This window comes from Populus alba, chromosome 10 (genome assembly GCF_005239225.2).
Source record: "Populus alba chromosome 10, ASM523922v2, whole genome shotgun sequence".
Lineage (NCBI taxonomy): Eukaryota > Viridiplantae > Streptophyta > Magnoliopsida > Malpighiales > Salicaceae > Populus > Populus alba.
The window spans coordinates 12,082,825-12,097,508 of NC_133293.1; the positions used below are offsets into that span (position 1 = coordinate 12,082,825).

The window sequence follows — 14,684 nt, forward strand, 5'->3', positions numbered from 1 at the left end:
TCTAGGTCGTTACAATAATGATGACTTTTATGCAGACTCCGTAAGCATGGGCTTTTGGAAACCACCACCGAATGCCAATTTATGAAAGTGACCCGGGCTTATATAAATATTTTGTCGATGCTAAACTTTCATGGAGAGATAGATAGGGTTTTTTTTTTTTTTTTTAGGGTGTCCAGACAGGCTAATACATGCATGTTGCAATCCTATATTTTTTATTAATCTTAGTAGTAGTTACACCTGTCTTTAAGAATGTGGATACCCTACAATCCCAGTTGAGAGTATGTGATTGTGATTGTCCATCTACCTATTTTTTATACGCAAAAAATGCACAAACCCTCGGCAGTTAATTTGTTTTGAATTAGATTTTTATAGTGTTTGTTTAAATATTTTAAATTTTTTTTAAAAGAATAATTTTTTGATATATTTTTTATTTATTTTGATGTGCTGATTTTAAAAATAATTTTTAAAAATAAAAAATTATTTCAATATATTTTTAATAAAGTTTTTTTAAAAAACAACTATAATACCAAAAAAAATTTTAGTCCCATGGATGGAAACGCCAACAATAGCAATTATTAATATTATTTATTTTTTAAAGTATTTTTATTTAAAAATATATTAAAATAATATTTTTTAAAAAGTTATTTATAACATCAATATTTTAAAAATAATTTGAAATAAAAAAATAAATTTATTTTTTTAAATATTTTTAAAATAAAAAATAAACAGGTAATAAAATAAAAAAACGTACGGTGTGGTTGTTCGGTCGAGGTAACTGTCATGAAAAATATCAGTGCTAGCGTGCAGAATAAAACACTTTTTTCTCCTTTCCTTTACTCTAACCAGTCTTCTCTCTGCTTGCGTTTGGATTTCAACAAGATTTAAAACAACTAAAGAAAAAAATCAACTGAAACAGATTATAGACACCAGATTGTTTCTGGTCTGAATTACACCATCCAGCTTTCACACCATTGCTGAATTTCAAGACAATTTAAGTAGCATCCAAACAAGTAACATCGCTTTTATTAATTTGCTTCGTAAAATGGAAATATTAAAATCTTAAACGATCTGAAGGGCCAAAAATAAGGAAATAAAACATCATGTAAGGAGGAAGGACCTCAACAAATCATCCGCTGAGAAAATCTAACATGTAAAAAGTTATAAAGTCAACTGTCTCAGCTGTTTTTTTTTATAAGGAAAATTCACACTTCACATGCCTCTCCTTGACTTTCAAATTTTTTATACACCACTTTTAAGATGACAAATTTGGAAGTGTCAATAGATGTAGCAGGTTATTAGACTTAAAGTGTTTATTTTATTTAAAAATATATTAAAATAATATATTTTTTATTTTTTAAAATTTATTTTTTATATCTATCTAAAACACTATTTTTTTTTTAAAACGCTGGGCCTAAATCCTTGTTTAATTATTTCTCTGCATCTTTTCAGGTCCTTAGTTGTAGCTTGTTACCGCGGGCCTTTTGATGTACCGGGTCTTGGCCCCTGTATGCACTTATTCCAGGCCTTCGGCCACCCATCAATACACAGTGCTCCAGAAAAGAAAAGGAAAAAGAAAAAAAGACGCGTCGTCCAGAGGAGAAGAATTCCTTATTTAAATTGGTTCCGGGGGGCGGGGGGATGAAAAATAAAAGCGCACGAAGAAGGCAGTAACGGAAAGAGAGGGGGAGTAGGGTTTGAGTAAAAGCCATGGCTATCGAATGCCTCGTCCTCGGTATTTCTCTTGAAACAAAAGATCCTTGCAAGACCTATGTTTTGTATATTTACATAAATAATTGTTTGTTTTGAACAAGGAAGGTGCTGGGCAGGAAGTTGGGAAAAGCTGTGTGGTAGTCACAATCAACGGCAAACGGATAATGTTCGATTGTGGAATGCACATGGGCTATGATGATCATCGTCGCTACCCTGACTTCTCTCTCATCTCTAAATCCAGAGATTTTGACCATTCCCTCGACTGCGTCATCATCACTCACTTGTATACATAATCATACTTAATACCTCTCTTAATCGCTTTTTTTCCGTGTTAATTTTGCTTGGATGAATGCAGTCATTTGGATCATGTCGGTGCTCTTCCTTACTTCACTGAAGTTTGTGGTTACAATGGACCTATTTACATGACGGTAATCTGGTCGATAAAATGATTAGCTGAACTATATATCTATTAGCTAATCAAGCGAAATTAATGATGTTGTTTATATATATTGATGAAGTATCCTACAAAGGCACTAGCTCCTTTGATGTTGGAGGATTTTAGGAAAGTGTTGGTTGATAGAAGGGGTGAGGAAGAGCAATTTACTTCTCTTCATATTTCACAATGCATGGAAAAGGGTAATAGCAACAGTTCTCTCTCTACCCTGCTGCTTCCTATTCTATCTGATTTTGAAATCTACTGCAATAAAATAGAAATGGTGTTTATGATCAAGTCATATTTTTTTTCCTAATCCCTTCCTTTTTTCTTCTTTTTTTTTTTCGGTTTTCTGTAATGCAGTCATTGCAGTGGATCTGAAGCAGACTGTGCAGGTTGATGATGATCTTCAGATCCGTGCCTATTATGCTGGACATGTAAGATTTTTTTACCTCAAGTTGTAGTAGCAGTATGTCTTCACTTGACAGCAATTTTTGCATATATTAATAGAATTAGTACACGTTTCATGCCCTTTTACGTTTAGTACTCAATCAATTGCACGTGTGTTTAAGGAATTGATAAAAGAATTTGCAGTTCAGTGTTTCATATTAAATATTTTTTGTGATGTTCATTCATGTATTTTTAGCTGATATTAATTGGCCGAACTGAAACATAAATTTCCTTGCTAGGCTACCGCAAAACATTTCAGATTCTGTGCATGACATGGTAGAAAATAACTTTTATTTGAGAATTTTTCTTGTAAATCTGGTGTTATTGCAAGTATCGGGAGCTTTCCCGGGAGCTGGAATTCTGATCACAAATCTATGAACATTCTCCCAAAAAAATAAAAATAAAATAGAGTTCCAGAACCAAAATGCACTGAGCTAATCTCTAGTTCTGGCTATCTTACGGATGCAATTGTATTTTTGTCAAGCTTCAAAAGCCCAAAGATGTAAAGCTTTTTTTTTTTTTTTTTCTTCTAGTTTGGGAATGCAAAAGCATATATAAGAATAAAAACTGGAGTTATGCCTTATCTTTCAGTGGTAGGAGAGAAAAATGGTAGCAGTCTTGTTTTTTTTTTTTGTAAAAGAAGTGATGTGACCCAGCTGAAAGGCGTATTTTTGTGAACTTTCTGGAGCTTAAATGGGCAAAGAAAAATAGAGCAGGGATGAGGGAGCATGTGCAAGTAAACATGAGAAGAAGAGAAAATCATATCAGTGATGTACATGCTTTTCCAATATCTGATATAATAGGCCTCAAAACACCTTCATTTTGCAACACTAGGATGCAGGTCTGAATATCAGTTCTATAACTCACCTTCATATTGCATCTTTTGTCAGGTTAAATGCTTGATATGTTTATGGAAAACTTCTGGATTAGTTGGTCTGGATAAAGCCATATAGAAGGTTTGATTTTATGATAAAATTAGCTTGAGGTTTAGTGGTGCTTATGCATAAAAAAATTTGAACAGACAATTGTCTAATAATGAATTAGTGGATACTTGTGACCTTTTCCCTTTCATATGCTTGTTAGATGCAGGTCTGATATGGGCAAATACCCATTACCTGCATCACATCATGTGCGCCCTAACATCCTAAAATTTCCAAAGGGCATTAAAATTCTGACTATAAAATCTCCCTCTTTTTTTCCAATTTGCTTTTGTTTTTTGGTGTCTGTTTCATTTTAATGATTCGAGTTTTATTTTTCTTCTTTCGTTGTGCTTTCAAGGTTCTTGGAGCTGCGATGTTTTATGCAAAGGTGGGAGACAGTGCTATGGTGTACACTGGAGACTATAATATGACCCCAGATAGACATCTGGGAGCAGCTCAAATTGATCGACTTGAACTAGACCTCCTTATAACAGAGTATGGACATTTAAATATGTTTGTACAACATATTTAAATACACATGAATCTGCTTGTATAGAACCTTTACATGAAGCCTTAGAACAAATTTATGTTTGCACATTAGTATTCTGTGAATTGATTGTAGCATTATTCATTGATTCATTGTTTCTCATAGTCCACATTAATCAGTAATTTGCATCAGGAATTTTAATTCTTGGAAGTATGCAAAAAGAACAACGGTGATAACAGATGTTTCGCACCGCCAATTTCAATTGGATGATTGACAATTAGAGTCTTAGGAGTGGTCACTTCATGTAAATTGCTGAAGACTAGATTTCTTCCAGTTACCTCTCCCAAGAGCCTGCTTTGTCACGGGAAACACTCCAGATTTGCAAGTATGCACATAATTACATCTCCCAAGAGCTTGCTATGTCATGGGAAACACTCCAGATTTGCAAATATATGCATAATTTATGATGTGCATCATGCAAAATGCTGGAGGTTGAGATTGCTTTCTGATTACCCTTCCCAAGACTCTTTTTTGGCTTGCCAACACTGCAAATGTATATTTATTATGCATTAGTGCTCTAAATTACAACTTGAGTATAGATATCATCACTGTTTTCCTTCACAGTGCATTTGGCAACAATTAGGATGGTTTACCTTTGTTTTTGAGATTAAGGCCGCCCGCTAAGGATTCTGATTTCTATTAGTGCTAGTTTTTCCTCTTTCATTGTTATCTGAGAAGGAAAACATAATTTATTGCACATGTTATCTTGGTGGATTTTCAATCACTCTAAATAGCTCTGATGTATTTGGATGAAACTGGTTTCTTATAATATGTGATTTCTTTCTTATTCTTTTGATCATCTTAAATCCAATGTATTCGTCAAAACATTGTAGTGTTTGGGTGTTGTTTCCAATTGACAAACTACTATAGTTATAATGTCATAGCATAACTAATCTACCTTGCATTGATACTTTTTGAAGACCTTGTCTACAGAATTGGGTTTGCTTCTGCTGAAGGTTTAATTTTTATTTCCCTGATAAAGTCTTCTCACAGGTCTACATATGCAACAACTATCCGTGATTCAAAGTATGCTCGAGAAAGGGAATTTCTCAAGGCTGTATGTTTAACAACCTGTCCGTTTCTGTATTATGCATGTTTTTTTCTTATCTCAGTGAATTAGGTCACTGTGCTTTTTCTTTCCAATTCTCTCCATTATTTGTGTCTTTTTTGTCACATGTTTCACGAGCATTATATTGATATCTCAATGGAAATTAGTCAACTAAAGTTGTAGGAAGCTTTTGCTGCTTACTTTTATTCATTGCCAAAAAGCTTGATGATACTTTCTCAAAAGACTGGATATAAATTCATAAATTTGGCACACTGGTTACCTGTCAGCTCCGTGGATTACATAATGAGACAATTCCTGTCTATGTTGGAGGACAGACGTATCTTAGTCAAATTTTAATGTTAGTTTTAACTTGTATTGTTGGCAGTCTAGAACCAGAGACCAGTGTCTCAAACATTCATAATTATGGTGTTAGATTCAGATACAGCTTCTGTCATATGTCATGTTAACATAGGTGTCATCCAAGTTTTTTCCTATCATTTTTTCCTATTTCTTTTTACCCTTGTCTAGCCTTATTAAATATGGGATACTTGAAGAAAAAACAATCATACCGTATAGTGTTTTAATTACTTATTGAACACTTTAGAGGCCTTTAGCATGGAAAAGAATTCTCACTGGCCGTAGGATTACAGAACCACAATTTCATTCTTAGTGGCTCTTCATTGTCGAATGATGCTTTTCTTTTAAAATGCATATGTACACGACTTACTCAAATTCACTGTTTCTACTGTAAAATGATAGTATTTTAAGAATGCATACATCTAGGAATTCAAGTTTTGTTACTTCTTGTATGTTATTGACCTGTATTAAGCATCGTTGCATTCTCCTATGAGGGAATGTCATGTATTGTTATTTATATTTCCAAGTTTTTGAATTTAGAAACTTTTTTTTAATCTCTCTACAATAATAGTAGTGATATGTGTCTTGGATAATTATCAATGTAGGTCCATGAATGTGTTGCTGGAGGAGGAAAGGTGCTTATTCCTACATTTGCACTTGGAAGAGCTCAGGTATTCACTGCAAGATTGTTCTTTTTTTCACTTTGAATCTAATTTGCCTTAATTTGAATTGGTTTATGGTTTAATTTTTTTGTGAAAGTTTTAATTGTTATGGAACAATAGACACGTTTTAATGATGCCATATGTGATATTATATCTGACTCCTTTCAGATATGTGGCCATTCATTATATGTGAAAATCCCAACCGATTAAATCTGTTTGGTTCACTAAATTGGAAGCAAAACTGTAGACTTTCACAGCATCATCTTTGTTTTGCACACATCTGAGCTGCATTTCTGGTCTATTCTGATTCAACCAAACTAGTTATTGCTTCAATTTGGTGCTGTCCAGATTGAAAACATATATCATATGGTTGGTAGACAACAACGTAAATGCAGCAGGTTCCTAAATGTCTATAAGAATTGTACCTATATATTTCATTTGATTATTCTCTTGCACTTTATACCATTGACATGGTGGTGCTTGTGTAGTTGAATTGGGGATTTGGGTTTTGCAGGGTTAGCATGTTGAGGATGGAAATGAATTTGTTATACGTTCTATGTTTTGTGGTCGTGTTCCTTTTTTTTTCATATTTTTTTAATGTTGCAGTTAGTTTAGAGATTTTGAATAAGAGAATTCTCTTAGATGGTGGTGATGGTGATGGTAGTGATAGCTCATTGAGAGTGAATAGATTCTGTAGTTCTTCTGTTTTCTTAAGGACAGGTGCCACTATTCTGAAGTTTTACGTGGTACGAAAACATCTCATTTCTTACAGTGGTATTATATAAGTGCTTACAATATGCACTGTAAAGGGGATGAACTATAAAAAAGGAGGCACTTGCCATTTTTAGAAGCAGGGAAAGGTAGAAAGGTGGGCTTTTGTTTTGTTTTGTTTTTTTGGTATATGACCCACCTACATACCTCAAAGGGAATTTGATATTTCAGATTCAAAATGCTCACCTCTTGCAGTGTACGGTTGTCCTTTTATTCTTATATTAGATGATGCATCATAAAATTTAGTGACATTATAATTTTGGCAGGGGAGATGCACTGTTTTTTTTCTTTCTTTGACTAGATAAGCATTTTTTTCATATTGTTTGTGTGATTCTACTAGTTAGAGATGTATCCTTTGTTAACACTTCATTGATGTTGGGTGTTATATGCCTTGATGGTGTTGCAGTATCGAGTCTTATAGAATGCCTTGGCATCCTTTGTTGACAGTCTTATTGACTTGTGAATAGGAACTCTGTATATTGTTGGATGACTACTGGGAGCGGATGAATCTCAAGGTTCCTATATACTTCTCAGCTGGTATGATACAGCTATTATTTCTTCCTGTTACGTAGTTAAACATGTTACTTGGTCAAATATTGTATTCTTAATTACTAAAAAATAACGTCCTATTTTCTTCTGTTCCATAGTGACTGCCCATTTGCAAAATCGATGTTAGATCTGTTGAATATTTTACATAACTGTCTATCATCAAAAGATAGAATTTTGTTTCCTCTTACAAGTTGAAGTTAGGCATAACCAAATAAAAAGAAAAGATAATGTCAATGCATTGATCATTGTCTCCTTAAAATGTTGATGTTTTCCAAGAGGAAAAATGCTTTCCAATGGAGAAACTTTATCTCTGGGATGCATGGATCTGACATAACAATTATCTGGGGTTTAATATTGCAAGAGCATCATCATCGGAGGTTTTCTTCTTAGATACAAAGGAAAGTTGAGTTACTGGAAAAGACCAGGTTGTTTGCATGGCTGCCCATCCTTGTTTAGAGCTGGGAAAATTGCAAACAGACTTTGCCTAATGGCAGAAAATATTCTCGTAATGTTTTCTCTGTCTGGTGTAGCATTGCATCTGTAAAAAAACATTAACACTGTGCATGCATTAATTTTTTTTTTAAAAGAAATTTCTTTTGGCAAATCATTTTTGAATCTCCTGTTAATTCTTCTCATTCTTTTAGAGATTTATTTGGATACTCTTGATAACTTAAATAGTTCTCCCAAGTGTTTCACCACTGCACTCATATGGATTTTACAGATTCATACTACAGATTTCGAGTTTTACATTTCAGGTTTGACCATTCAAGCAAATATGTATTATAAAATACTTATCAGCTGGACCAGCCAGAAGGTCAAGGAGACATATGCTACACGGAATGCATTTGATTTTAAACATGGTAATTCAAGTGGTTAGCTCATTAACATCATGATGTGTCCTTAGGGTTACAGTTATAGAATTTTCTGGCATAATAAGATTGATAAAATTTTTAATCTCAATGAGTAAGTAATTCTGATCCATAGTTGGCTCTTTTAAGGAGAGGGATCTCAATTGGTTGCAAAGGAAAAAACAAATGATAAATATGGAACAAAATATGTTTGAATATTTATTGGGTAATAAGCCCACAGAGGCAGGCATTTATGTCATATCATGTAGCTATCATTTCTTTATTCCACCTCCTGCTACTGCTCTTGCGCTGTTTTTCAGTAAATCAAGCTGATTTGGTGAAAAAAAACAAGTGAACAATATCTGAGGATCTTCCCTGGCTCCCACTACTAGCTTAGTTGTTTGATTCATTTTATGATGTAAACCACATGATGCTTCTTGAAATAATTTTTTAAATCAACTATTAGTAGACTTGAATGATGTATAATTTAATTGCTCTGCTTCCCATATCAATGAATGTCTTCAAGTCAAATCTAACATTGTTGATGCTGTTGTTCAAGCATTTTGCCCTCACGCTGGTGTTTTAGGCTACCTGTAGGGCTATTTTTTTTTAAGGATATTGCTAAAAAAAATGGAGCTTTAAGCTCAAACTTTTCATATTCCCATCAGTCTCTGATAATGATGTTTACACAAGATAATCAGTCGTAATATCAGGTTCTTTTGTGGCATCTTTTGTGCAAGGAACTCAATGTCATAATTACTGCATCTTCCAAAATGTGGAGTCATTTGTTTTTTCCACGTGCTTGGTATCAGAAATATAGGTGCCTTTAGTTCCTGTGGAATCCAGTTTGCTATTCTTGTGACACAACTGGTTATGATTTGCTTCCTGTTTTCCTCTATTATGGATCAGTTTTCTTTTTAATATTTCAAATTTAATCAGAGCTTTTATCTTTCTTTTGTGATGGTGGAAACAGGTATTTCCTTACCTCATCTTGTTTTGTGGAATTTTTTTGGCTACCAACTATATTTTATTTTTCATTATAAAGGACTCCTTCTTTGAATAATTCAATTGATTTCATCTCTTTATTAGGGTTTAAAGAGTATAATGTTGAACTGAGTAATTTTGAATATTGAATGAAGCAATTTTCCTGCTCATATAAATCGTATAATGAATGATATTAATTATATGTGATTGCATTAACTTTGCTTCCTTTCCAGCAAATCCTATTTTTAACTCTTAATGTTTGGATGCTGCAGTTCACAATTTTGATCGTTCTCTGATAAACGCTCCTGGACCTTGTGTTCTCTTTGCCACACCTGGGATGATTAGTGGTGGATTTTCACTTGAGGTTTTTAAACAATGGGCTCCTTGTGAAATGAATCTTATAACATTGCCTGGGTATTAATTTTGTTACCTTCTCCTTTTATTGAGCATATAAGGATTCATGATGCATATCTCATCAGTAGGAACCAGGAACCCCACAGTTCCCAATCATGACATCTTATATACTTGTCAAAAAACAAAATATAATGACCTAGCATATAAATTCTAACCTACCATTTGACACATATCACCTCAAAAAAAGAATGTTTTAAATTCAAAAGAAAGAAATTTAGAACCTGTCCATCAATTGCTCATCACCGGAATGCAAATTTAAAGGATTCTGTTGCCAGTCATCATATATTTCATCTACACCCTCCTGAAATTATTCATTTTTTTTGGGGAGCACAGAATGTGCAAGTAAGATATTGCACATTTCTTCATGTTGGTTGTGTATTTTTCTATATCTGCGTTTCTTATTCTATTCTAGACTTTGAATAAAATAAATGCTGGATATGACCATGCATAGACTGTTCAATGTATATTGTGTTTCTTAACTGAAATGTGAATTTCATCTCTGTACAACCCATAATTAAATGATACATTTACAACCATCTTTTCCTAATTTACTGTGCTCTGTTTGCAGATATTGTGTGGCTGGAACTGTAGGACATAAATTGATGTCGGGTAAACCTACTAAAATTAATTTGGACAAGGACACCCAGATTGATGTGCGATGCCAGGTGCATATTGATCTCCCACCCCTTGTTTACCATCATTTCCACCTTCTTTCTCATTTTATTATTCTTTTGATAAAAAGAGTAGGATTTTATTTTAACTCAAGATGTTGCTTCCCTGTCTTTGGGAGAGTACCACTGGGCTAAACACCCATGGTTTCATAAGTAGTATCTTATGAATTTCCTGGGATATGAATTATTCACATCTGATAAGACAATATGTATTCACCTAAGACTATGAAAGAGTTCTTCATCAGCTATTACCATGAAAAGTATAATTGAGTTTGCTTACCAGGGATGATAGAAAATGCAGGTGATTGACTCATTGAGGTGTGATGATGTTTTCACCTGTGCAGCTGAGCCTGAACACATTTATTGAATCCTTGCATTTTAATAGATGTAGGCTAAAAAAAAAATACAATCTTTTTGCTTCAGAGAATTTTGGCTTTGGTTGAGCTACTATTTAATTTGACCGGTCATAACTGCCATTAATCCTGTTCTGGAGGTTAGAGCCTGGAGATCTAGGATTGTTGTGTCCTGAACACCAATGACCGGAAGTTTAAATGTCTTATTTGCAAAGATGAAGCTTGACTGATCTTTCTTTACTCCCTAGATTATCCAGCTTCTGTAAGAGAGAACACCTCTCTATATTTTTCACTGGCCATTTGCACAGTTTTTGCTGTTTTTTGTTTTTATGTGGTTATTTTACATAAACTAATTGAAACAAGAGAACTAACTAATCTTGTTTTGGTTTCACCCATTCATATTGCATCATCAAGCTGTAATGATTAGAATCTTACACAGTTCTACGGGGTCGCATCTATGTAAACTGTGTTTGGAATATAGACAAGTAGTACAGAAAAAGTTGGGCTGGCCTTGAATTTTATCTCAGGATGGTTTTGTTGCAAGTTCTATATGCCCATATCAGTTATAGACAACTGGGCAAATGAATGTATGCCAGGAACGTGGTGCTACCCAGTGCTTTTCTATTTATTTGGAGTTCTGTAGAATTAATCATATGTGAAATTTAGTATACAGTACCCTGTATGGTTTGCAACTCATGCTGGTGCTATATTGAATATGGAATCTGAAAGCAGGGTGCTCCCACCATTTGAGGCGTTTTATCTTTCTCCTCAAGTGGGATAGATTGCTTGCTCTCCCTGAAAAACTAGATTCTTTTCCCCCACCTCAAATGGGATAGATTGCTTGCTTTCTCTGAAACAAAATTTTTAACACCCCCCCCCCCTTCTCTGTATGTGTGCATGGAGAACACCTGTGCCTTCGTGATTTTGGGAGAGCTTAAATGATTTTGTCTATTTATTTGTCTATTCATTTTTATAGCAGTCCTGACTATTTGGTTGTATTACCAGATTCACCAATTGTCTTTCAGTCCTCATACAGACAGCAAAGGAATCATGGATCTTACCAAATTTCTCTCGCCTAGGAATGTGATATTGGTACATGGTGAGAAGCCTAAAATGGTTTCTCTTAAAGAAAGAATACAGTCTGAGCTGAGAATTCCATGTTATCTTCCTGCCAATTGTGATGCTGTGCACATTCCTTCGACTATCTATGTGAAAGCACATGCCTCAAACACATTTATCCGCAGTTGCTTGAATCCTAATTTCAGGTTCTTAAAAAGAAGTAAAGAAGACAATTCTGATCAAGTTTTAAGAAACACAAATCCCACTGCCCCACTGCAGGTAAATGATGAAAGAGTTGCTGAAGGGATCTTGATTATGGAAAAAGGCAAAAAAGCAAGGGTTTTACACCAAGATGATCTGCTGCTCATGTTGAGACAGAAGAAGCACGATGTTCAGTTTGCGTATTGTTGTGCTGCACAACTTGACGACTTGGAAGAGACTAGAAACAGAGATGATGCGGTTGGTCTTTCCAACAAGTGCTCTAGTCTTCAGCTATTGCTTAAAGAACTTTCAAATTATTTTTCTGGAGTAAACATCCAAGATCTTGGGGAACATCTTCAAGTGGAGTCATTTCAGGTGTCTGTCTGTTTGAAGGACAACTGCCCATACAGAATAATTGATAATTCTCAAAAAGAAGCAGCGACAGTATATTTTTGCTGCAGTTGGTCTGCAGCAGATGAAAAGCTTGCCTGGGAGATCATTTCAGCCATGGAAAGATTCAATTTAATTGACAATTTACCATGCAGAAATTCCATTTCAAGTATAAATTGATAGGTGTGCTGCCCAGTTGCACATCCATTTACTCAAGAACTCCGTGAACCGTGTATCTAGAAGAGTCTCAATCCTGATCCTGTTGTGCAACATTTCATGACTTATCTGACAGGAATTGGCTGCTTTTTTACGATCCAAGAGCTAGTTTTTTCCAGCTTTCCTCTTTACTGGAATAAGGGTATTATATGAGCTGAGACTTTTGAAGCATACCAATTTCCATCCCATCCTGATATGGAATTTGAATTTTGACAATTAGCATTCTGTGCTTGAAGCAGCGGTGTGAAAGCAAAAGCAAAAGGATGACTGGTTAGTTTTCCTACATATCAATAGATGAAAAGGGAATTTTTTGAAGCTGAAATTGCATTGGTGGTCATGATACATGTACTGTGAAAAGGACTTTGTTGGCGAAATGCTTTAGAAGGGATTGTAGCAGTCCAGAGGCCAGCAGGGTGATACCAGCCTTGTGTGCTATTTGAATTTTGAGCTGCTTTCAATTTCATATTTTCTCTCCCTGTTTCTTCCATTCGTTTTGTCACTACAGCAATGTCTTGTATTGTAAAATAACGTATTCGAGTATTTTCGGGTCCTGTATTATTAAGGCCGCTAGACTGGAGTAATATTTCGGATCCTGTTTTCTCTCTCCTTTTTAGAAAGATGCTAGATCTTGTAAGTGGGTCAGCAAATTACTTTTTTATCCTTGTTTTGAAGAAGCAAAACAATTCTGCAACTCGGGGCATAAACCCTATTCAGTTAAAAAACTATTATAATTTAGTTAGATAATTTAAAAACAATTAAGGAAAGTAAATTGATTTAAACAAAAAAAAAAAATCATAAGAACGTGAACAAAAAGAACAGTTGCCAAAGGGAATAAGGTGACGAAGTAGGATCCCAGCAAACCCACACAATGTGGAATAATGAACAGGAAAAAGGCAAAAATATATATAGTATGTAAAGTTACAGGATGGGGATAAATCAATAAAAAACAAATAAAAAAAATAACAACTCAATTCCCAACGAGTCTGGTGTAGATTATGAGATTGAAAAAAACAAAAAAAACAAAAAAAAATACCAAACTAAGCAAGCCACTAATCTCTATAACCCAAATCATGCAAGTGAAAAATCCAATATAGGCAGATTGTAAAAAACTATGAAGCTTGATTATAAAACAATTTAACATTGACTTATAAAACAAAAAAAAATAAATTAACCTAACAAACTCACAATCTAAATGATAAGATCAAGGTGAATGAATAAAACAAAAATTACGAAGCTCAATTTAAAAAAACTAATATGAAATGATGAAATTAAAAATAAAAATTGGTGTATAATGCAGACCTTGAAAAGAAATGACCAATGCTAACATGGGTTAAGTTTTCAAACTCGTGACTCCAGTCATAAAATCGAGATCGCCACATTAAAAAAGATACACAGTCAAAATTCAAACGAATCCTATGCTGGAGAATGAAAATGAAAAAAGAAATTCAACCTTACAAAAGGATTTAAAAGAAAAATAGTAATTAAAAAAACGAGAATCAAATTTAAAATAAAAATAAATGAGCGGGCAAATTATATTTTATGATTCAATGATGAAATAAAATAAAAAAATTTCATGAAAGGATACAGGACAAAAAATAGCAATTGAAATAACAAGGATCAACTAGAAAAATAAAATAAAAAGACAAACTTTAATTTTTTGATCGGAGAATTTAATTGAAAAAAACTTTTAGAATTGAAGAAGCAATCTATAGAATAAAAGACCAAATCCGAAATGATAATAAATTGCATCGCCATAACTTTGTAGCCTCCCTCGCTATACGAGGAGTGTGATGCACGCATTAGCCAAAGAAACCCTCCATGTCAACTATAATCTCTCATATTTGTTTCATAAGCAGATTTGGTACATGAAACCTTAATTGTTCTAAATCAACAAAATCTAAATATATTTTGATAATCTTAGCATCAAATCTTTTCTCTGAAATTACAACATCTTTATATATAGGAAACCAAAACAAAACATCGAGTGAATTAAAAATAAACAAATTCAAACAAATCAAAATTTTTAAAAAGGAAACAACAGCCAGAAAAAAAAAAAAAAAAAAGAGGTAAAATTTTTTGCCTTGCCATTGCAACCTAGCCC

At 33.9% G+C, this 14,684-nt stretch overlaps 1 protein-coding gene across 2 annotated transcripts; it reads left to right on the plus strand.

The window, feature by feature from the left end:
• The first annotated feature begins 1,573 nt into the window (after window positions 1-1,573).
• Window positions 1,574-13,375, plus strand: LOC118046442 (cleavage and polyadenylation specificity factor subunit 3-II). Of its 2 annotated transcripts, none has more exons than XM_035055343.2 (13): window positions 1,574-1,732; window positions 1,816-1,993; window positions 2,066-2,138; window positions 2,229-2,346; window positions 2,507-2,580; window positions 3,872-4,008; window positions 5,054-5,117; window positions 6,071-6,136; window positions 7,366-7,435; window positions 8,203-8,307; window positions 9,552-9,693; window positions 10,262-10,358; window positions 11,723-13,375. In XM_035055343.2, exons 1-13 carry the CDS (start codon window positions 1,708-1,710, stop codon window positions 12,545-12,547), a joined length of 1,974 nt encoding a protein of 657 aa, XP_034911234.1. In that variant the 5' UTR covers window positions 1,574-1,707; the 3' UTR covers window positions 12,548-13,375. The 2 variants fall into 2 exon arrangements, with proteins under 2 accessions (XP_034911234.1, XP_034911236.1); XM_035055345.2 differs by having other exon boundaries at window positions 1,597-1,732; window positions 1,812-1,993.
• Window positions 13,376-14,684: the final 1,309 nt, after the last annotated feature.